The sequence below is a fragment of the Centropristis striata genome, chromosome 6 (genome assembly GCF_030273125.1).
Source record: "Centropristis striata isolate RG_2023a ecotype Rhode Island chromosome 6, C.striata_1.0, whole genome shotgun sequence".
In the NCBI taxonomy this organism is placed as follows: domain Eukaryota; kingdom Metazoa; phylum Chordata; class Actinopteri; order Perciformes; family Serranidae; genus Centropristis; species Centropristis striata.
In genome coordinates this window covers 16,525,013-16,549,114 of record NC_081522.1, presented here as the reverse complement: position 1 = coordinate 16,549,114, position 24,102 = coordinate 16,525,013, and the positions used below count along the sequence as shown (strand labels likewise).

Below are 24,102 nucleotides of genomic sequence, written 5' to 3'. Positions count from 1 at the left end.
CGGATCGGTATCGCCGATACCAGCCTGAATTTTACTCAGTATAGAATCGGAAAGGAAATCGGTCGTATCGAACATCACTAGTAGATTAGGTTAATAAACTATTCATTAAGCAACGGTTTAGCTAGCTTGTTAAAACCGACGGCTAGCTTGTTGGAAACCGCCTTAAACTCACGATAGTCGACGTTCAAGTCATGGGAACATCGTGTAGTTCGCTATAGCATAAAGTTAGCTTTTTGTTTCTGTCGGCTGCATTAACGCTTCAAACATAATAAAAGTTGTGTTTAGTTGTGAAGATTATCCTGCTGAACAAAACATGTAAGCATCCAATGTAAAATGCCATAGGCTATTTCTGAATAGACCTCATGGCGAAGCTTCTTCCAGGTTGGCCTACAAAAATACGTAATTTTGTGTATTATTTATTGCGGTCTGTCCACAGCTGTCTTTGGCTTTTCTCTCATACAACTAGAAAATCTGCCGCATACTTTTTGTGCACGTTTATGACTGTAGGCTGAAGGACCTCTCTTGGTTGGGGTGATTTTATTGAATGTTTTATGCCATCATTGGCTGCTGATCCTCACTCCATAGGTGATCAACAACTGCATCAGTTACCTAATAAAAGTTATTTCCTGCACAAGACAAGCCTAAACTATGCTGAGGGCACTTTTTGTAGCTGATTTTAAAACCTAATATTAATTGATATTATTCTGGTTTTACTTCTTATTGTTTTTCAACCTAATCCATTTTGTGTGCCATACATGAAGCTGCCTCACCTTGCCCTGATGCCCTACTACAAGAGATACATGTATAGTTAATTATATTTCTCAGGGAAAATGAAGGAAAATCACACAGCAGACACCAGATTCCTCCCTGTAATCACTTCTTTAGTAATCAGACTAGCAATCAGATAAGAAACAAAACTAATTCAAATTACTTACTCCAATTATCTGATTGGCTGAAACACTTAAGGCCTTTTTAATAAAGGCAATGTTTGGGACTCCAGATTGCCAAGAAAGAGAAGACGCAGCATTCTCAATTTACAGTTTCCTTGCTGATCTCACACATCAACATAACTGTGGTTAATCTCAACTCCAATGGCTGCTTAATGAAAGTACAATGCATTTTAAATATCAGTGAATTTTAATTATTGTAGGGAGTCTTAATATTTATTAAAACAACCAGTGGGAAAGCATTTAGCCATTGAGCTGCAGTAACTTCACAAAATCATATTTTACATAAACACTACTGTATATGATAACATCATAACACTGATTAATTGTATTGATACATTTTAACACACACAAATGTAATTACTGCTTTTACAATTTTAACTGCATATTAACCACTACTCTGTAGTTTTACTCGTAGAAATGAAAATGTAAATGCTTTTACTTGTAATCTCATTTTCACATAGGAAGGGTCTTCCACCTCTACACAGCATCACTTTTATCTATTAAAATATTTTGATTATGCCAATATGCAAATTATTTCCATAAATTATGTATTGATGATTGGCGTGGCTCAATTCTCATACGATGTCACAACAGTTAGTTGGTAGAGCATCTATGACTCCTTTTCATTAAACATAAAAAAAAAAATGTTTAATTTATGTTTTATTTTTTAAATATACTAATAAAGAAAATCCAGTATTGATACCAGCAGTCCATGTTTATTAACATTTCACTGATTTGCACTACTGTTACAACCAATCAATTGCATCTTCTGAGCATTTCTAAACCCTTTCAAGCAAAGTATTATGTTTAATTTCAAATCCTTATTTACCAATACAGTACTACTATATAGTCCAGCCCAACACTATGCTTTGTGAGATTAAAATGTATTTCAAATTACAGTTTTTGTTGGCCTGTGTCAGGCAAGAGTTGCTTAACTATAGCTGTTTTTGATGCTGTAGTTAGTTGCTGAAATGGATTTTATTGAGAGATGTTTCTGTTATTCGGTTTGCCTCCTATAAAGGAGAGCTAACTAAACAATGGAAATATTTTAATACAAAGCAAACCAATACAACCTCACTACTAAATACAACCTTAATCATCACCAGTTTAGTCGGCACCTCAATGACTAATAGTGTCTAAAAAACTGAACCTAGTAGATAAATGATTTATACAGGGGAACTTATTTTGTATTGTATTGGATTGCATTAGTAAGATTAATAACCTGTAAGTTTTTATAGACTGTTTTTCTGAATGCAAACATTACATTACAAATACATACATTGTCTTGTTTTATTTGTATCACTAATAACTGAGCCATGTTAATGTTCCAAATCATTTAATACATCTCAGCCAATTCTCAGCCAAATTCTTGAGCTTGACACTGCTGTTTACTCCCCAGGAGCGTTCATGGTCACTGGTCCAGTAGAAACCACAACCATTGGCTCCTTCCTCTGCTCCACAGCCTTGACATCTCTCTCTGCAGACAGACAAACAAACGTTGTCAGATTGAAGCTCATATTCCTTCTGAATTCTGCAGATTATAAATTTATCTCTTACTCTTTCTGTAGCATGATGGTTCACAGTTGGCACCTGGTTTAGCATCGCACACAGCTGTGCTGCAGTGAATGTACACCTGAACAAAGAAAACAGTGTTGGCAGAGCAATACAAAAATATTCTGTTGCAGGAGTTCGTCATCAGTGGATTTCATCATTACCTGTTGCCTCAGGGGGTCCATTGAATTGGTGTCCACAAAGGTGAACATTTTGAAGATGAAACGCCTGTAATGACTTGGGAAGTCCACACCAGAGGAGGGACCGACTGGAACCAGTGAGGACAAGTAGCGATCATCCCTGTATGGACACCTGAAAGGAAAATTATAACAAGGCCATGACCCTCAAATTAAATTCCAAAAGGAAGTCATGGTCACTGCAGTCTGGTAATACATCAACATGGCAGACATTATCAGCTGACATTAACTTGTGAGCAATATTTGTTTTGGCACACAGCCAAAAAGTAATTGTAGTACTGAAATGTCAAATAAGTATTTGAGGTAATTTAAGGGCATTGTCTCCTTTATATAGTTTGTAAACCAGAGAGCAATAACAAGTTTATTTTTCAGCTTTAAAATGTCCAAATTGAAATGTGTTTTTCTTTAATTTATTAAAAATACCTTCAAAACTCTGTAAGTCCTGATCAGTCTCTGGTTTTCATAAGAATATAATTTGTTTTCCCGATGAGCAAACCATCTTACAGAAATGTAAAACAAGCTGTAAATGAATACTTTAGTTACCCGTTTGTCAGAATGTCCCACTGTGGCAGACTATGAGGGTTGGGGCTTGTTGTTGTCCAACAGCGACCAAGAGTAAGGACAAGGAGGGGATCTGTCTTTTCCAGAAGTTGAACCTCCACATAAACAGGGTCTCTCAGTACTTTGGTCACAGGATAGTCTCCCTCCGTGTAGAAAGAGCTATAGGCCGCATCCACTGTGAGAGCAGAGACCAGTTAGTATGTCTGCTAATTTTACTGAGTGAATTACAAACACAAAACACTACAAGTCTGACATGAACTCACCTTCATTACAACCCTTTGTATTACATTGTCCGTTAGCCAACCTCAGGTGTACTGTGATGGGTCCCAGAGCAGCAACTGGTAGAGGAGGATCTTGTATTGGTACTTCTACAACCAACGTTTCAACAGAGGTGCCGATGTACCTACACTGGAAGAGCAATCTGAAAAGAGAAAACTGGCATTATGTGGCGTGATCAAGTCTTTTATTTTGACACTATAAATGCTTGTTTGAAAGGATCACCTACTGATAGTGGCTATCCCTGGTAATGGCTCCACGAGACCCAACTGCCACTTCAAATGAGGAAGACATCCTGTTCTCATAGATTATAACACCAGGCTCCTCCTACAATAAGTACAAAAGAATGCAGACACATGCTTAAGCCCTTTATGTTGCCTTCAATGGGTGAGAAGGAAAGCAAATAAAGGTCTTACCATAACAACAGTGCCACATGAAGAAACAGGAAATTGGTAGATAGCAAACTCTGAGTTAGAGTCAACATGAGTACAGCCTTGACCTTGTCCCAACAGTGAGATTGACTCAAGGTCAATGTTGGGCAGAGTGGCATCTCTGGCCACGACAACGATGAACTGAGCATCCTTGGTGCACTGGACAGTCACTGGTGGCACAAAAACAGGCATTAATAGACTTAGAGATTAGACCAAAGAAAAAGCAACAAGACTAACAGTTCACCATCAGTCAGATGCAGCAAATACTTCAATAGCACAACTTGAATGTATGACAAATATAATTGTACCATTATAGTATTCTATCTGGATATTTTTTTATCAGTTAAAAAAATCATCCACTGATGACACAGTGCAGTATTTACTCAATTCAACCAAAAAATGAACTCCATCGCTATTTGGCGAACAATAATAGCCTTTTTAGAAATCACCTGCTTTTCCAAAATAGCACTGTCGGCCATCAAAGCAGCAGCTATTTGCTTCACATGCAGCAGCAGAGATATCAGAACCTCCACATGGGACTCTATGGCTCCCTGCTACATCACAACTCTGGGTAGAAGGCTGCACTGACACACTTTGCTGGTGTTTGGAAGGCGCCTGTGGTTGCTGTGGTTGATATGGCTGCTGTGGCTGCTGTGGTTGATATGGCTGCTGTGGCTGCTGTGGCTGCTGTGGTTGATATGGCTGCTGTGGCTGCTGTGGCTGCTGTGGTTGATATGGCTGCTGTGGTTGATATGGCTGCTGTGGCTGCTGTGGTTGATATGGCTGCTGTGGCTGATACTGTTGATGTGGTTGCTGTGGTTTATATGGCTGCGGTTGATATTGTTGATGTGGTTGTTGCGGTTCAGAGACCTCTGGTTTTTCGGGAGACTGGAACTCTGGAAATCCTCGTGGATACATTTGAGGTTTTCGTTCGAGCTGAGGCTGGACCTGTTGCCTAAAGTACTGAAGAAATACCTGTGGTCTTGTTTGCTGCGGCAGCTTTGGTTGCTGTGGTTGATAAGTTTGCTGCGGTTGCTGTGGTTGATATGTTTGCTGCGGCTGATATGTCTGCTTTGGTTGCTGCGGTTGCTGTGGTTGATAAGTTTGCTGCGGCTGATATGTCTGCTTCTGTTGCTGCGGTAGCAGTAGAGGAGACGTCTGCTGCGGCTGATATGTCTGCTGCGGTTGCTGTGGTTGATATGTCTGCTTCTGTTGCTGCGGTAGCAGTAGAGGAGACGTCTGCTGCGGCTGATATGTCTGCTGCGGTTGCTGTGGTTGATATGTCTGCTGTGGTTGCTGTGGTTGATATGTCTGCTTCGGTTGATATGTCTGCTGTGGTTGCTGTGGTTGATATGTCTGCTTCGGTTGATATGTCTGCTGTGGTTGCTTTGGTTGATATGTCTGCTTCTGTTGCTGCGTTTGCGGTAGAGGAGACGTCTGCTGCGGTTGATATGTCTGCTGCGGTTGCTGTGGTTGATATGTCTGCTTCTGTTGCTGCGTTTGCGGTAGAGGAGACGTCTGCTGCGGTTGATATGTCTGCTGTGGTTGCTGTGGTTGATATGTCTGCTTCTGTTGCTGCGTTTGCGGTAGAGGAGACGTCTGCTGCGGTTGATATGTCTGCTGCGGTTGCTGTGGTTGATATGTTTGCTTCTGTTGCTGCGTTTGCGGTAGAGGAGACGTCTGCTGCGGTTGATATGTCTGCTGCGGTTGCTGTGGTTGATATGTCTGCTTCTGTTGCTGCAGTAGAGGAGATGTCTGCTGCGGTTGCTGTGGTTGAGGAACCTGATGTGTCTGCTTTTGCCCCTTAGCAAACTGCGCTTCTGTCCCAACTAAGCACCCTAGCAGTGCTAACACCACCAAAGAGGTTACCTTCCAGCCCGTTTCCATGGTTTAATAGCAGTTTAACCTGGACAACCCAAAGCATATAACTTGTGCTGCCACATCTATATGTGACTAGACTGGATGTTTTATAAATCCCGCCTCCAAGGACAAATAACGGACCACACGTGACCGTTCAGATCAGGGTTGACAGATTGACATTAAAGTATTCATTGACAATTTAGGTCACAAAAACCTTTTCAAAAGGTCTTTGTGGCCTCAAGCTTTATATGTCAACAAATGTTTGTCAAGAAGACAAACATCAAGTGGACAGTGCAGAATCTGAAAAAAAAGTATACAATTAAATGTCAAACTGTACTGCAGCATACCTGTTGTAATAAAACTAATATTGCATTGAGAATGTCTTTACTAGGAATGTGCAAGGTGTGAAAGGCAAAGGGAGCTTTGGGGAGTTAAGCTCCTCTTAAGACATGAGACACCCAGGATAAGAGGAAAACACAATTTCAATTCTCTGTATGTCCTGTACATATGGCAGCATTGATAAATGCTGTTGACTTGAGTATCGACTATGTTTTATATATTAATACATGCATTTATTTTTTTCAGCATCTTCATGCACCATCATACATGCTGTGCTTAAATGACTGTGCTCATAGGGATGCGATGGGTAGCTTGAACCATTGTTCATGAGGACTCGATCCACTGTAGGCAGCCTTATGTGCTGTTCTTTATTTAATGCACATGCATTTCTTGGTAAATAAGCTTTTGCAATTTGACATCTTTTTGTGCCAATAAACTATATAATATATAGGTCTATTACATCATTCTACAGAGTATACGGTGTTCTGCTTTAGTAGGTTGTATTGGATCGTACTATAATACGTAGATTTAATGTGGTCAAAAGTACATAATGATAATAGGCAAAAGTCGCCTACTCATAGTGCAGAATGGCTATCGTCAGTATTAAATTGTTATATTATTGGATGACTATTAATGTGTAAATGGTACTTTAGTGTGGTTATTGGTCAAGGTAGGATCATTTTGACTTTGTCATATTGGCTACTTTTGTTGAATTCATTTGTGACAATGGATCATATTTTATAAACACTCACTTTTCTATAACCTCTTAATTTGAAAATGAAAGGGTATTCTTTTTTTTAAATAAATGTATTGAAGTGAAGACTATACATCTCTTCTGAAATGTACAATTATGAAATATTGTAGCAATCAGTGGTGGAAAAAGTATTCAGATCCCTTACTTAAGTACAAGTACCAACACCACACTGCAGAATTATTCCACTATGAATAAAAGCACCATCATCAAAATGTACTTAAAGTATGCATTATGCAGAATGGTCCACTCAGATTTCATATATTTCAAAAAAATATTAGAATTATTGATGTATTTGTGTAAGCAGCTCTTTAATTTAATTGTAACTGTCAAGTGCATTTTCACGGCATGGCTTTCCACACTTGAAAGGAAGGACTTGATGCAACTCAGGATTTCACTCTTTATTTGCAGTTAGTGCAGTGCAGGTGAAAAACCTTTAAACACAAGAACAAACAATTGTAAACAAAAGCAATCACCAACAAAAGGTACAGGTAAGTAAAGGCAAGTATATTTTAAACGGGTAGGGTAAATATATTTTAAACAGGTAGGGTAAATATATTTTAAACAGGTAGGGTAAATATATTTTAAACAGGTAGGGTAAATATATTTTAAACATACATTAACCAATCCATCCATCCATCCATCCATTCTCGTCCGCTTATCCGGGGCCGGGTCGCGGGGGCAGCAGGCTAAGCAGGGCATTCCAGGCGCCCCTCTCTCCAGCCACAACGTCCAGCTCCTCCTGGGGGACCCCGAGGCGTTCCCAGGCCAGGCGAGAGATATAATCCCTCCACCGTGTTCTGGGTCTTCCCCGGGGCCTCCTACCAGTTGGACGTGCCCGGAACACCTCTAACGGGAGGCGCCCGGGAGGCATCCTTACCAGATGCCCAAACCACCTCAACTGGCTCCTTTCGACGCGAAGGAGCAGCGGCTCTACTCCGAGCTCCCTCCGGATGTCTGAGCTCCTCACCCTATCTCTAAGGCTGAGCCCAGCCACCCTACGGAGGAAGCTCATTTCGGCCGCTTGTACCCGCGATCTCATTCTTTCGGTCACTACCCAGAGCTCATGACCATAGGTGAGGGTTGGAACGTAGATGGACCGGTAAATCGAGAGCTTTGCCTTCAGGCTCAGCTCCTTCTTCACCACGACGGTCCGGTACAACGCCCGCATCACTGCTGACGCTGCACCAAACCGCCTGTCCATCTCACGCTCCATTCTACCCTCACTCGTGAACAAGACCCCGAGATACTTGAACTCCTTCGCTTGAGGCAGCACCTCTCTCCCCACCCAGAGGGGGCAGTCCACCGTTTTCCGGCAGAGAACCATGGCCTCAGACTTGGAGGTGCTGACTCTCATCCCAACCGCTTCACACTCGGCTGCAAACCGCCCCAGTGAGTGCTGGAGGTCCCGGCTTGATGAGGCCAAAAGAACCACATCATCTGCAAAAAGCAGAGATGCAATTCTGAGGTCACCAAACCGGATCCCTTCCTCCCCCCGGCTGCGCCTTGAGATCCTGTCCATGAAGACCACGAACAGAATCGGAGACAAGGGGCAACCCTGGCGGAGGCCAACACCCACCGGGAACGTGTTTGACGTTGTGCCGAGTATGCGGACACTGCTCTCACTTTGGTTATATAGGGACCGGATAGCTCGTAGCAACGAGCCCGGTACCCCATACTCCCGCAGTACCCCCCACAAGACTCCCCGAGGGACACGGTCATAAGCCTTCTCCAAATCCACAAAACACATGTAGACTGGATGGGCAAACTCCCATGCCCCCTCCAGAAGCCTCGCAAGGGTAAAGAGCTGGTCCGCTGTTCCACGGCCCGGACGAAAGCCGCATTGTTCCTCCTGAATCTGCGGTTCGACAATCGGCCGGAGCCTCCTTTCCAGCACCCTGGAGTAGACTTTCCCGGGGAGGCTGAGAAGTGTAATTCCACGGTAATTGGAACACACCCTCCGGTCCCCCTTTTTGAAAATGGGAACCACCACCCCGGTCTGCCAATCCACAGGCACTGTCCCAGACCTCCACGCGACACTGAAGAGGCGTGTCAACCATGACAACCCAACAATGTCCAGAGCCTTCAGCATCTCAGGGCGAATCTCATCCAACCCTGGCGCCTTGCCGCCGGGCAGCTTTTTAACTACCTCGGCGACCTCGGCCAGAGATATTGATGAGTCTTCCCCTGAGTCTTCAGACTCTGCCTCCTCTACGGAGGACGTTTTGGCTGGATTAAGGAGTTCCTCAAAGTGTTCTTTCCACCGTCTAAGGACATCCCCAGGTCGGGTCAGCAGGTCCCCTCCCCCGCTGAACACAGCTTGGGCCAAGCCCTGCTTTCCCTTCCTGAGTCGCCTGACGGTTTTCCAGAACCTCTTTGAGGCCGACCGAAAGTCCTCCTCCATGGCCTCCCCGAATTCCTCCCATACCCGAGTTTTTGCTTCAGCGACTGCCGCAGCTGCAGCCCTTCTGGCCGAACGGTACCTGTCTGCTGATTCCAGAGACCCCTCGGCCAGCCAAGACCGAAAGGCCTCCTTCTTCAGCTTGACGGCCTCCCTCACCGCTGGTGTCCACCAGCGGGTTCTTGGGTTGCCGCCACGACAGGCACCGACGGCCTTCAGGCCACAGCTCCTACCAGCCGCGTCAACAATTGAGGCTTTGAACATGGCCCATTCGGACTCCATGTCCCCAGCCTCACCCGGGATGTTGGAGAAATTCTTCCGGAGGCGTGAGTTGAAGACCCTGCAGACAGGGGCCTCTGCCAGACGTTCCCAGTTCACCCTCACTACGCGTTTGGGTTTGCCAGGTCTGTCTAGCATCCTCCCCCGCCACCTGATCCAACTCACCACCAGGTGGTGATCAGTTGACAGCTCTGCTCCTCTCTTCACCCGAGTGTCCAAAACATGCGGCCGCAGATCAGACGATACGATAATAAAATCGATCATCGATCTTTGGCCTAGAGTGCTCTGGTACCAGGTACACTTATGAACAACTCTATGCTCGAACATGGTGTTCGTTATGGACAATCCGTGACTAGCACAGAAGTCCAATAACAGAACACCACTCGGGTTTAGATCGGGCAGGCCGTTCCTCCCAATCACCCCCCTCCAGGTACCATCATCGTTACCCACGTGAGCGTTAAAGTCTCCCAGAAGAACAATAGAGTCCCCAGATGGTACCCCTTCCAGGACACCACCCAGAGACTCCAAGAAGGCCGGGTACTCCGAACTGCTGTTTGGTGCATAAGCACAAACAACAGTCAGAGACCTTCTCCCTGCGACTTGCAGCCGCAAGGAGGCGACCCTCTCGTTCCTCGGGGAGAACTCCAACACAGCGGCGCTCAGCCGGGGGCTTGTGAGTATCCCCACACCCGCCCGGCGCCTCTCACCCTGGGCAACTCCGGAAAAGGAGAGAGTCCAGCCTCTCTCCAGGAGTTTGGTTCCAGAGCCCAAGCCATGCGTGGAGGTGAGCCCAACTATTTCTAGCTGGTAACGCTCCACCTCCCGCACAAGCTCGGGCTCCTTCCCCGCCAGCGAGGTGACGTTCCACGTCCCCAGAGCTAGCCGCTGGAGCCGGGGGTCAGCACGCCCAGGTCCCCGCCTTTGCCTGCCGCCCGACTCTCTGTGCACCCGACCCTTATGCCTGAGTCTGCGGGTGGTGGGCCCACAGGTCACATTAACCAATAATCCACAAAATATTTAACTTAAATCAATGGGGTAAATTAGCGATTGAACACAAATGTAGTTCTACATTTAACCCACTTCACTTTTAACATAAATTAACATACAGGTTTTAGACATGTAATGGAGCCTACTTTTCACACAATTTTAACTTATTTTAAATTAAATCAAGCATTATTTTTTATAGCCGATTTCACTGTAGATTTAAACACTCATGTTTAACAGAAATACTTATGTTTCATACATAAATGTTTTACTCTGTATTTTAATAAAACAAAATACGCTATATTTTAACCAAATTAAAAGTTACAAATAACACGGCTTTAAGCAATACTTAAACATACAATTTAAGGTAAATAAGGTAATCAAAATGCACAATATCTAAATATTTTTAAAGAACTGAAACCCGAAAAAAACAAATTAAACTCCGCTATCAACAACAATCAGACAGCATCATAACAGTCAGCGATCACCATCCACATCTTGCACGGTGTAAAACATGACCTCACAGGTAGTCAGTTGAGTCCTTTTCCCATGCGTTATTTCAGTCTTGTGGCGGTGAAGGTTTCTGCTGCCGTCCTCAGCTCTGTTGTGCACACAACTTAATGTTTGTCCTTGGTCTTGTGTTACCTTGCCGCTGATTCGTGATTGGGCTCACCTGCTGGAGCAGCGCACCTGCTGAGGCGCGCCGCGGAGCAACGCACACGCTGTCGCGCGCATGCAGCAGCACGGCCGCTGTCACACACACGCAGCTGCACCTCCAGGTAGATCGCCGCAACAGTAACTAGGCCTACTTAATATACTGTTACAAGGTTTAGACCTGTTTAGGTCTAATCACTTTTAAATGTATATTTTTTTTGTTAAATCTTGACCTGAAAAGTGGCGCTGTCAACTAAATATAGTGGAGTAAAAAGTACAATATTTGCCTCTAAAATGTAAATGCAATGGAGCAGAAGTATAAAGTATGTACTTATTAACACTCCACCACTGGTAGCAGTAAAAAGTGATACTGAAGTAAATTTCCTAAAAATTCACTGAAATACGGTGCTTGGATAAAATGTACATTTTGCTCCTTAAGTTTTTGCCTACAGTTTCCTCCACCTCTGTAGCCTCGTGTTATTTTTGACAGCACAGTATAGGTTTACATTGGAGTTTAGGATGTCTCAACCATGTTGGCCTACATTTCCCACAATTCCGAGCGGTCTAATCCTCCGTGAATCAGTTGACTGAGATGAGACTCAAGTGTAGTAAGAGTGGACGGTGAGGTGTCTTTAACCGGCGGAGATGTCTCTGTCGGCCGCACACAGCTCAGACACGAGCAGCCGGAGGAGGAGGCCGGCTGATCAGCCACAAGGTGAGCGGCTCATATTTAGCTTGTGGAAATGCATACAACTTTATTTGTAACCAGCAGGCTGCGTACTCTACAGCGCAGTGAACGCATTCTCCATTTTAAATCTGTCAGCAGACTGTGTTGGTGTTATTTACACGATATCATGTGTATGAACAGAGTAAACACGGCCAGCTCGTTGTAGACAGGGCTGGACAGTCACGTCGTATTAATTAGGATACAACAGTACGTGTGTGCGCGTGATTGCGCCCGTCACTAGCCCACTGCTCTCTGTGCCCAAATGTCCAATGGGACATAATGTTAAAAGTGCACATAAGGTTGTTCTGCGACATAATGTGGAAATCTGCTTGTGTTTTGTGTCATTTTCTGCTATGAGAGAGAGAAATCCGATTATTTTAACGTGCAGTTCGTCACTGAATATTAATCGCATGGAAATAGTTAATATAATTCAATTAAAATTTGAAAAAAATAATCTTATATCACTACTTTTGTATTATTTCAAAATCAAATACTGATAATAGTGAACTAAAATGGACAGAGCCTCATGAAATGGAGTTCCAATGGAATTAAAATGTATTTTACATATTCAGCAATCAAATCAAATCAAACGACCTTTACTAAAACAATACTGGCACAGACTACAGATGTGCGAGTTTTTTTGTGTAAACATTTGTTTCTGCTTTTTCAATCAAAGACCACGTGGAGAACTTCTTGTTATACAAGAGGTGCGCTTTCTCAAAATGTTCATTTTTCATTTTCCAGCGTAAATAAAAAAGAATAAAGACTCTGTCATCCATGAATCATCATTAAAAAAAAATGATTCCTTGTAAACACAGCTGGCCACCTGGTGATATTTTTTGACGGATAAATGTTGTAAATGATAAGTCGATTCTCACAATAGTTAGTTGATTAAGTAATTGACTAACTGTTTCAGCTAAATCAGAAATACTCTGTAAAGGTGTATGTTACCAAATTATTATTAATAATGTCTGGAATTCATGAATTTTCTTTAATTGATGTCTGTCTTTATTTAGGTAAGAAACAAAAGGAGAAATGGGCTCTGGATCAATACTCCTGATTTAACCTTTGGGTGGTTCTGCACAGTTTCCTTTATCAGAAAGTGATTTACTGAGAGTCTTAAAACAAACACTACAAGATATCTTGTTTGTCTGTTTACAATCATTAACACAATCAGAAACACTGGTATTTTTTTATACTTTGTACTTCAGGAAGCAAACAGAAAGAGGAAATGAAACAAGACTCAACCTAAAGCTTGTGAAGGAACTGAGCTGCTTAAAAGGAGAAGTCAAAATGTTTGAGCTCGCTTGTCTTGTGATTCCAGTGGTTTGTTAGTATTTATTTATTCATTCATCAAGGCTGCATCAAGTAGGAGACAAACCCTGGAAATGAATGAATGATTCAACAACTGAATCAATGAATGACCCAAGGCATTTTTTACCCTTTAGTTAATTGAAGTCATGCCTCTGGTTTCCCAGTAGAACAAACTCTGCTGTTGTTGGAGGCCGTAATCAGTTCCAACATTGGCAGATAGATAGGAAGGAATAACGCTCAAGACGTTGACATTCACATCCAAACAAAGACACTTAAAGGTACAAATAAAGGCTAATATGTCACTATTGATGGGTATGTGACTCAGCGTTACTGACTGTAAAGAAAGAAGTGCAAAGCAAATACAGCGTGTTACTGACACGGAGCAGCGTTAAGTCAGCACTTGTGGATGTTCCTCCCCAGACAAAGACTTTTTTGATTCATTGTAGCAATTTGCTGGGGATTTCTCACAGCCTATTATCTATTTATAAATGTGTCTTGTTGCTTTAGGAGTGTAATTATCATTAAAGTGTGAAAGGTTCTGTGTTCAATTCCCTTTTTCTAAGTGCAAAAATGTGACTTTCAGCTATTTCCCTTGGGATGTTTAAAGTTGTATCTACTCTTAAGTAACCTTTCAGTCAAAATGTGCTTCTTTTAAAGAGTTTGACATACAGTATGTGAGGGAGAAGAATTGTTAATATGGTGATTGTGGAAAAGCCAGATCAAAGACAAATTGTTAATCAAAGAAGAATATCTTTTAATGTCTTAAAACATGTCTGGAAGAGATGTTTAAATGACAACTTTACTGCCGTAGCAAAATCCATTTGATGAACAAAACAGTTGACTGCATGATTTAAGCAACAAACTCAAAAGTCACAAGTTGTGTGCTTATTGATATGTTATTATTCATAATTAATGCAATGTTTTGCCTAAACAATGAATTCAAATATATTAATTAAATGCAATCATTTAAATAGTCTGACAATGACATTCAATGATCTTTGTATGACCACAAATAATGAAATGTGATAAATTGTAGAGTTGATTTAATTTTTTCGTAACACACAATAATTTCAGTTAATACTGTCCTGAACATTTCTAACATGTTGGCCAATATTTCGACCACTTACATTGTGACTACATAGATCATCTTTAAGTTTATTAGTGTTATTATTTCTTACTTTGTGTTGCAGATCCGTGGGAGCACGATCCCCAGGCTGGTAACAATCATGAACAGATCCATGAACGGCTGTGTGGAGGTCTGCACACTAATTCAACAGACAGTCCACCTTCACATCACTCCACATGTCCTGCACTGTGCACAACAAAATGCATGCCTTCACATGCATGTGAGTTAATATTGGATACAAACATATTTCGATTTTTTGGTAACGCTTTATATTAAGGTCCTTGTAATAACCATTAATTAACAAGTAATAAGGCCCTTGTAAGTCCTTACAAGATGCTTATTAACATTATTGTGTCTTTATAAGCTTATATAAGTGTTAATAATGGCATTACAAACACCCATGACCCACCCATTATGTCTTTGCCATGCCTTTATTAATCTTATTTTGTTTGCTTATTGATATTAAAATATACTTTATTGCTCATCTATTATAAGTTAACTATAAGTTAACTATGCTTTTTGCAACAACCGGATCTAAAGCGAGAACAATGCCTTATTACTTGTTAATTAATGGTTATTAAGGACCTTATTATAAAGCGGTACCAATTTTTTGAATTTTATTTCAGCAATGCTGATGTGTTTTCATACATTTATTTGTGATTTTAATACTTCTGGATTTAGGTCCAAGCCATCATGCCTGTGATGATAGCTGGGAGGAGATCCAAAGCAAGAGGACCATCAGAGCAGAGAACGAAGTGGAAGCCAACAAACTGGTCAATAACTACAGGGTAAGACGCCTGATGGCAACTGTTTCCCTATGCAGATCAAAAGTGGTTCAAGTGCAGAACAACTTGCACTTGAACCAGCCCTTAAACTCACTATTTTGTGTGTGTCTGTGTGTGTCAGTTTGGTTTCAGAAAATGGAAGAGCCATGTGACTGAGCGTCCGTTTGAAGTCAGGTCAGAGGTCGTGAAAGAGCTCTACTCTGAACTGAACGTCACTAAACCATATTCAGGTAAAGGTTCAGGTTATAATGCTTGTGTGGTGTTTAACGTTTGTGTTAGAGGATAATTCAGGTTCATCACAACTTTGGAAATGATTGATGAGACGATCACACGGGCTGTAAACAAGCCAACAGCCCAACCACATGACTAACTCCTTTTATTTGGAGGTGAAACTGAAAGAGAGCAGACCAGAAATGTCACAAATCATCTACGTGTGAAGTACATCCATCATTACATTACTGCTGATGATGTGGCTCTCCAATATAGAGGGCTGAATATTGTTTGACATGAAATTACCAACCTTAATTATTCCAAACAAAAATATCAGTGTTTCGGTAGCATCTGGAACTTAACTTACACCTGAAATGAAATGTTTCTTCCTTTTGGTCCTGTTGGTGTCAGGTCATCTCATCACGTGTGGAAACATAGTGTATGTGCTTCTCTTCGGTTGGTGGGTCTCTCTGGCTTATTTCCTAGTTGGTCTACTTATGTTCATCACTATCACTGGTGTACCGTATGGTAAGTGAGCACATTTACAGAGATTGGTTAGAATATGTATCACTGATTAGATGTTGTTTTCATTAATTATTTCTGTTACTCTTAGGCAAGCTTTGCTGGAAGTTGTCCTGCTACTTCCTGTGGCCATTTGGCAAGGCAATCCACCAGGTACAGTTGGGGTTCAGTTGATGTTTGGGATGTTGCTGCTTCTGTCTCATTTCCTTTTTCTACCAACTGAAACATGTAAATCCTGCAGTTTCCTCAAAGTCTCTCAAACGTGTGGTCAAAAAAGGCAAAAAAATTTTTTACTGCACAACAACCACAAGTCTGCAACACTTCACCATACACTTGCTGCAACTCGTTATTGCACACACATTTGACCTTGAACAAATTCACATCAATTGTATTTTATGCTAGACATCAGAGAGGAGAAAGATTTGGAATAATAAGGTACTACTGTTTATGGGCAAATTTAGGCGATCTACATGCATGGTCTAAAGTGCATGGTGTATGTGCATTAAGGACATGTCCAACCCCCTTTTGCTAGTCATACAGTGCACAATTTAGGCACAAAATAGGGCACAAGCTGCAAAGGCATTGTATTTGGCCTCCTAATTGGTATAACAATTGTTAAATAATATTGTTTGTATAATTGTTAGTTGCAGCCCTTGTGATTGAGATTACACTTGAAATGTAAGGTTGGTGTTCTAATGAGCCAGAAATAACACTTTCCTCTGGTTGTGTTTTTCCAGATTGGAAAGACATTGAGGAGATGTTGTGAGCAAGCACCGGACTGTGAGTGTAACACAGAGGGCACAGAAGACAACTCGCCAGTTCTGCTGCCTTCACCCACAGAGGTGCCAATCGATGAGTTGCCAGAACGAACTCTGCGCACTCCCTACTGGGTAAATTAAGAAAGAAGTGTTGAAAATCAGGCTTTCTGTGGGTCCTAAAAACTCTTAATTTTAGGCCTTAAAATGTCTGTATAATTCTGGCTCAAGAACAGAACATTTAGTTCTTGAAGCCTGTTGAAAATAAAAAAATCAAAGCAGGCTGCAAGGAAATAGTCAAATCAGGAACTTTAGGAATAAGACTTTTAGGACTCTGATTTTATTCATATCCTTTGTACTATTTTTGCTAGTACGGATGTGAAATTGGTCTTAAATTGCATTCACAATGGTCTTAAATGGGTCTTTTTTTGCTTGTTGTTTAGCATCGTTTCTCCACTTACGTGTGGCTGCTGCTGGGATATCCTCCTCTGGTGGTCATCCACTCCCTGGCCTGCTTCCTCTCCTGGATCCTCGTCTTCACCATCCCTGTTTCCAAGATGAACGCACGGATGCTGGGCGTCATTCTTCTCTTGGCTCCTGAGGACGTCTCTGTCTCCACCTGTTCACAGAGGAAGGCAAGACAGAGATTTAATATTTACCACCCACACCACATGAGCGGGGAGATATTATTCAGTGTTGGTCTAATGCACCAGCTTCTTTATTTTTTACTTGACCCTCAGCATCAAGTCTATGAGACCAGAGCCGTGCTGTGCTGCTACCACGCTGCAAACTGGTACTACTACAAGTACACTGTTGATGGGATCAACGTGTTCGCTGTCAGTATCCTTTACCTTTGTTTGTCAAGTGTGTGTGCCATTGTTTTATTAAGACCTGTTATCATCTTTAACCCCCATCTCAGACCTCCTCCCTCTAGTAATAGTTGCGATGGTAATTGGATATATTGACAAAGAAAATCAGTATGCCAGCTCCAATGTCAAGTTTGCTATCGCAATCTGCTCCATCATTCCTCTGTCTTATTATATTGGAATGGGCATTGCCAGGTGAGCTGTCTGTTGATAAAATAAAATTAATTTGACCTTGGTTTTTATTAGAGTTACAGATTTTCTTACAAAGCAGCTTCTGGTGGTAACTCTTCATCATTTTTTATGTTTGCAGTATCTCAGCCCAGAGTAACTTTGCAGTGGGTGCAGTGGTGAATGCCACCTTCGGCTCCATCACAGAGCTGACCTTTTACATCACAGCCCTGATCAGAGGTCACCAGGCTGCCAACCCGTGTCTGCAGGAGGTTGTTAAAGCAGCGCTGACCGGCACGCTGCTCGGTTGCATCCTCTTCATCCCTGTGAGCTGTCCTGCATATACATCGCATTTTACAGCTTTGAGATTAATAACAAACCAAGTTTAAAAGTAAGAGGTATTTTTACAGGCATGCTAACAAGCGTCAGCCAATACTGAAGCAACTTCTTCAAATCTCTTCATATAGAACACATTACTAAAAGGCATATTTGCCAAACATTAATCTGACCTCTAAAACACTTTGTAACATGTCTTAAAATAAGCTTGTTGGACCACAGCAATGGCAAGAAAACTTACACTGCTACTCACTGACCTAAAAACTGAATAAAATATGAAGCAGAAAGGAATTCAGGGATTTTGGAAACTGATCATTGAATGCCTTTTGCATGAACGCAATGAAAAGTTATTCACAGTTTGATCCACACATAGACTTCTGTTTTCTCTGACTGTGTGGAGATACATAACACTAATCCAGCCTGTGCAGTATGAATGAGTCTCTTTGCTTTGTCCTTTTCTCAGGGTGTCTGCATGATAATCGGAGGGCTGAGACACAGTGAGCAAAGATTCAACAGTCGCTCTACAGGAGTGAGCTCTGCATTACTTTTCATCTCTGTGGGAGGCAAGTATTAGATCCTTACGGTGTATACTACATGCCATCATCTAGCTGAACAGTGTCAGACAGAGGTGGTTTCAACAACAAAGGAAATTATAGAAGCTTTTTTTAAACAGAAATGGGAAACACTTTTTTCTAGCTGTATTTTTAGGTTCACCCCGCATCATGAGACTGGCTCCTCACGTACTCAATAATTTGTTCAAATTTAGTTAGCTGCAGTTTCTCCAATATATTGCACATTCCCTCCACCAACCGTAATGATCTGTTTTGACCTCATGCCTATCCCCACCACTATATTGCCTAAAATCACCTCTTTTGAAACCAACTTAAAAATGCTTTGTCATCTGAGCCCTTTTGTCTTCACCAACTCCTAACACAAAGTGACACCCTTGAGCAGTTTAGACCCAGATACAAAAGATTTTGACACTTGCTCCACCTACAGGCAATAAATGTTACAGCTACCTTTGTTTTCTTTTTTGCAGCTGATGTTTTCATTGTTTGTATGTGTTTTACATTTATTATTATCACCACCACCTGTGAGTTGAAATGAATTCTTAAGATTTAACATTAATTGGGTCAAACAGTTTTCTAGTGGATATTGTCGTGGCAATTTTGACAACTGCACTAAGTTAATGGGTGAACTGGCCAAACACAAAGCACTCAATACTTTGTTCAGCAAGTTTTATTAGCACATTCGTATTCCAAACACTGCACAATCCTGAATGGCTCTTTGACAGTACAACAAAGTCCCATACACCGCTCGACTTATATCTGTTGTAGTTCCCAACATTGATTCTTCAGCAAGACTCAATGCGGCCCTATCTTCCTGCCCTATATATCACATCAGGACAGAGCACACTGGTCCACACGTTCCCCTCTCTTATGGTGTTATCAGAGTTAAGTTCACAGAGTGAGTTCCCACAATGCCTTGCGTCTTGAATATCAAGTAGGTCACCGCCTACTTCATGTCCCACCATGCAGGAAACACCAAATTTCCTTCACAATATTAACTTATCAAACAAGAACAGAAAACAGTTCAACCAGTGGAAAAACAAATTCTAGCTGTGGGAAAAAGTTTGTACATTTATTTTTGAAATGATTGCCTCCACCTAAATACTGTGTCCATAAACAGAGCTTAACATTTTTTTTTATACGCTTGAAAGTCACATTGAGAGATATTCAACTGACAAAGAATAGATGTGTAGATTATTTTAATAAGGACCAAGTTCTCACATAAGTCGAGGACATGAAAACACAATTTCTGACTGCCAATTAAAAATCAAATGCAGTGTAAAATCATTACCAATACATTGATCCTGTCTGTCAATGGCAGGTGTGTTTGCCCCCACGCTCTTCTCCAAGGCATATGGAAATCTGGTGTGTGACGCCTGCACCAACGCTACTGGAGGAAACAGCAGCGGACCGTTTGTCTGCCACAACTGCCACTATGATCTGGTCAGCATCATTAGTCTCATCCTAACAAGCACATTACAACAAACAATATATGGCTTAAGTACACTGTATTATGCTTAATGTAATTTTACTTTTTATATTTTTTGATTTTTCAACAGAACAATGGTACACTGTTTCGGGACCATGTTGAGTATGTTTTTTTTTTTTATGCATATACTGACTGTAATATATACAGTATAGCGCTTTTGGAAAACTTCTTGTTGGTGCATTTAAGTGCGCTCTGACATCCAACTGTCAAGAGTTAGCATTTCCAGAGTTTGGAGAAGCAATGTACTGCTGTAGACGGGAGGGAGGGCCCACCTAAAAACATCAATAAGAGTTTAAGTCTATGCTTTATTTCAAATGTTTGCTGCCTTAACTGGCCGTCAGACATCCCTGTTTAGATAATCTAAACTATATTTAAAGGCACAAGTCTAGATTAACAGAACAGTCATTTTACAAGAGTTTCTGGTCTACTGCTGCCCTTCTTGGTTAGTTTGTTTATATTATTGTCAGACTTTTTAAAGGTATTTTAAAGAGATAAATCAGTATAAAAGGAGTTTATGCTGGACATAGATGGACATACTTTTCAGAAGCCAACATTTCCATATTAAACATAGTTTTTAAAATTGGTCTTTTGTAATATTACATTTTTTTGAGACACTGAATTTTAGGTCTTTTTTAAATGTAAGCCATAATCATTAGAAGAAATTAAACAAATTAAGACAAGAAATGTTTCATTCTGTGTGTAATGGATCTATATAATGTGTTCTTTCCACTTTTTGAATTGAATTACTGACATAAATAAACTTTTCTATGATATTCTACTTCATTGAGATGCACCTGTATAAAAAAAGGCCCAAGGCAAATAACGTTGAACCTGTTGGGCCACTATATGGCCTTTTGGTTTCTTCTCTTTTTTTCCTTACATTTATTTATGCTGTATGTTCTTGTCACCAGGCCCCTGGTGTACACAGTGTGTGCTCTCCTGCCTTTTGCCTACATAATCGGTCTGATATTCACACTGAAAACGCACTCCCATATTTATGACATCCATGTTGGAGGACAGGGTAAGAATCACAAAACTTTTTTGCATTATTCCATTACACTACAGTTATTCTAACATAATGTCTTTGTCTGTGCAGTGACCGGCCACCATGGAGCAGTGGTCCACTGGTCACGGTGGAGGTCTATGGTCATCCTCATCATGGCCACTGTGCTCACGTCTGCTTGTGCTGATCTTGCCACCGAGCACATCCAGCCCATACTAAACCAGCCCAACATCTCTCAGGTCAGGATGTACATCTGAGCATGCTCAGTAAGTTTTATATGGAAGAAATGCTAACATTTGCCCCTCTTTCCTCAGTATTTCATTGGGGTGACAATTCTCGCTATGGTTCCTGAGATCCCAGAGATTGTTAATGGGATCCAGTTTGCTCTCCAAAACAACATCAGTCTCAGGTAAATCCTGTCTTATTAAAGAGGTACTTGGATAGTTTAAAGAGTCATGTGTCTCTAAATGATTTGTATTTTTTCAGCCTGGAGGTGGGAAGCTGTATTGCTGTTCAGGTCTGCATGCTGCAGATTCCAATTCTGGTCCTATTTAATGCCTTCTATGTAAGACACCCTTTCTTCAGTTTGAGCATTGACTCATCCATATAAATACTGTTGTTTTATAGTTTCTGTAATCGTCTCTGTTTTGGACAGGATGTGGGATTTGTGCTGTTATTCAGTGACATTCACCTGTGGGCCAGCATCTTCAGTGTGATTCTGGTCAACTACATCTTCATGGATGGCAAATCTGATTATTTTCAGGGTAAGTGCAAGGTTTTTTAACAGTGTAATCAGACATCCCACACAGGGAAAATGCTTTTAAACATCAATATGTTGCCATTTGAATCTTCCAAAGAACTCTGATCAGTCAGTCTATGCGGTTTAATGTGCTGCCCCCTTGTGAAATATTTAAGATTTGAAAAGGGAGTAAGGCAGAGTGAACCTCTATTAATCTCAAGGCTCCATATTCAACATAAGATAATTAATTACTGTGCTGTGCTGTCCATTTTTAAAGCCCATCACGTTTTTCGATTCATTCATTTTATGCTTTGGAAGCAAACTTGCTGACGATCTGTGACAGTTAAGTTACTTTACACTTTCATCAAGGCAAGGCAAGTTTATTTGTATAGCACAATTCAACACAGGGTAATTCAAAGTGCTTTACATACACATTAAAACAGTAAAAACAGTCAATTAAAACAGGGAAATAGAAATAAAAATAGAAATAAGCGGGATGAGAGAAGAGATAAAATAATAAAAAGCACAAGTCAAACATTGCATAGTTAAAAAGTAAGGGCAGTAGAGTAGTGCAGATAAGTGTTGAAAGTTAAGAGTACGCTGCAGTAAACAATAGTGTTTTTATTCCTGATTTAAAGGAGCTGAGTGTTTGGGCAGACCTCAGATCTACAGGTAGTTTGTTCCACAGGTGAGGAGCAGAATAACTGAAAGCTGCCTCACCTTGCTTGGTACTTGTTCTTGGGACACGCAACAAGCCAGTTCCAGATGACCTAAGGGGTCTGGATGAATCGTAGAGAGGGAGCAGATCAAGCATGTAATTTGGTCTGAGACCATTCAGTGCTTTGTAGACCAGCAGTAAGATTTTAAAATCATCATTATGGTATACACAATGTCCTTGTGCTTGTTGGATGATTCAAACCTAGAAGACAAATAATCAGCACACTAGGATGTTGTGACAAGGATGTGGTTTTTTTATTGCATTTAAAATTATTTATTCAGCAGCTAACTTTTAAATTGAAGCATCCTTGAACACACTCTGCTCACACACACTCAAGAGGCTGGTTTAGTAATTTATCTGGATAACTTTGCTAAAATAGAACAACAGGTCCTTTTATTCAGAAAAGATACCAAGATAAAGCTCATCCCCCTTTTTCCACCATTTTATGGTTCAGGATTCTTGGAACCTCGAGCAAACCGGTCCAGCTTCTCACCAGTTTTAAAGGGAAGATGTGTCATCAACAGAGGGAGTTACACAATGAAAGTAAACAGGCGGATTGCTCTGTTGTTACCGATATTTGTTTTTATCCAAAAAAGCATGGACCGACTAATATTGATAATAAAACATATAAGTTCTGAGGTGCAGGACTCTTTCCAACCTGACGCCCTCTTGGGTTCGCAATGCTACTGAAGGAAAACCAATCAGATCAAAATTAGGTTTCACAATCCAGACTGGAACCTGTTGACCTCTTGTTTAACCCGATGACCTGTTATTTCCCGTCTTTCTTCCCCCAATAGGTACAGCACTGGTGGTTGTCTACCTTATTCTACTGGCTCTGTATTTCTTCGCTCCATCTCCAGCAACCTGCTGACTGTAGCAGAGACATTCAGCCCAAAGTACACTTGTAAAGGCTGGAGGACCCTGACCAACAAATTGAATACCACTCCCTGTTGAGATTTTAATAATGATTGGGTCATGACTAAATGATCACGTGTGAATCCTGTTGTCAGTCTCGAGCTAAATTATACAGCTGAACATTTTTTTTAAATCTCAGGTGGGAACTTACCGTTGCACGTTTCTACAACGCTGATTCAAAAATTGGGACGTTGTCAAAACAAAACAAAAAATAATTCTCCCTTTATTTTGGTCTAATCCTAATCCTACCAAGTGGGTTTTGGGAGGTTCACTGAAAAAACATTTATTTTGTAAAATAAACTCAACTCCCAATTTATTTGGATTCAGGGTTGTATCACTACTGTAAACTGTATCGTTTGTAAGCTAGCATACTTTGTGTTTTTAATAACTTCTTATGGTCTTTTTAGACCGTGGTGAAACAAATAGCATTTTAAAATAAATTAATATTATAATGAAAGTATCTGCGCTAATGCCATTTTGTTTAAGGTACTGTTGTAATATTTTTGCATACTTTTTAACTCCGAAATGTGAAATGGTCTGTTAGCGATATTGATATAAGTGACAATATTTTATATTTAAAAAAAACACTGGAATCCCATATTTTGCTGTGCTTAGCAAGAAAAATA

At 41.1% G+C, this 24,102-nt stretch overlaps 2 protein-coding genes across 3 annotated transcripts; one reads left to right on the top strand and one right to left on the bottom strand.

Annotated features, from left to right (window-relative positions):
* Positions 1-1,635: 1,635 nt before the first annotated feature.
* Positions 1,636-4,985, bottom strand: LOC131972792 (zona pellucida sperm-binding protein 4-like). The gene is made up of 8 exons (XM_059334512.1): positions 4,416-4,985; positions 3,952-4,136; positions 3,765-3,862; positions 3,523-3,680; positions 3,242-3,434; positions 2,666-2,813; positions 2,508-2,583; positions 1,636-2,427 (listed from the first exon to the last, which is right to left on the bottom strand). The coding sequence occupies exons 1-8, from the start codon at positions 4,882-4,884 to the stop codon at positions 2,339-2,341; spliced, it is 1,416 nt and encodes a 471-aa protein (XP_059190495.1). The 5' UTR covers positions 4,885-4,985; the 3' UTR covers positions 1,636-2,338.
* Positions 4,986-11,415: 6,430 nt separating this feature from the next.
* On the top strand, positions 11,416-23,899 carry LOC131972791 (uncharacterized). Of its 2 annotated transcripts, XM_059334510.1 has the most exons (20): positions 11,416-11,949; positions 14,466-14,621; positions 15,083-15,189; positions 15,308-15,416; positions 15,808-15,924; positions 16,010-16,071; positions 16,656-16,808; positions 17,117-17,308; positions 17,414-17,513; positions 17,593-17,734; positions 17,850-18,033; positions 18,507-18,606; positions 19,934-20,055; positions 20,172-20,203; positions 21,013-21,122; positions 21,198-21,343; positions 21,419-21,513; positions 21,591-21,669; positions 21,760-21,868; positions 23,359-23,899. In XM_059334510.1, the coding sequence occupies exons 1-20, from the start codon at positions 11,880-11,882 to the stop codon at positions 23,430-23,432; spliced, it is 2,259 nt and encodes a 752-aa protein (XP_059190493.1). In that variant the 5' UTR covers positions 11,416-11,879; the 3' UTR covers positions 23,433-23,899. The 2 variants fall into 2 exon arrangements, with proteins under 2 accessions (XP_059190493.1, XP_059190494.1); XM_059334511.1 differs by lacking the exon at positions 15,808-15,924.
* The last annotated feature ends 203 nt before the right edge of the window (positions 23,900-24,102 follow it).

What these genes read in the sequence shown, in the direction of transcription:
- LOC131972792 (XM_059334512.1), bottom strand. Translation starts at nt 4,884, where the DNA reads ATGTATCCACGAGGATTTCCAGAGTTCCAGTCTCCCGAAAAACCAGAG. An exon ending in CATGTGGCACTGTTGTTATG is followed by an intron (nt 3,863 to 3,951) that starts GTAAGACCTTTA and finishes TACTTATTGTAG; the next exon opens with GAGGAGCCTGGTGTTATAAT. An exon ending in TGGACCCCCTGAGGCAACAG is followed by an intron (nt 2,584 to 2,665) that starts GTAATGATGAAA and finishes TTCTTTGTTCAG; the next exon opens with GTGTACATTCACTGCAGCAC.
- LOC131972791 (XM_059334510.1), top strand. Translation starts at nt 11,880, where the DNA reads ATGTCTCTGTCGGCCGCACACAGCTCAGACACGAGCAGCCGGAGGAGG. An exon ending in GATCAACGTGTTCGCTGTCA is followed by an intron (nt 17,514 to 17,592) that starts GTATCCTTTACC and finishes CCCCCATCTCAG; the next exon opens with ACCTCCTCCCTCTAGTAATA. An exon ending in GTTGCATCCTCTTCATCCCT is followed by an intron (nt 18,034 to 18,506) that starts GTGAGCTGTCCT and finishes TCCTTTTCTCAG; the next exon opens with GGTGTCTGCATGATAATCGG.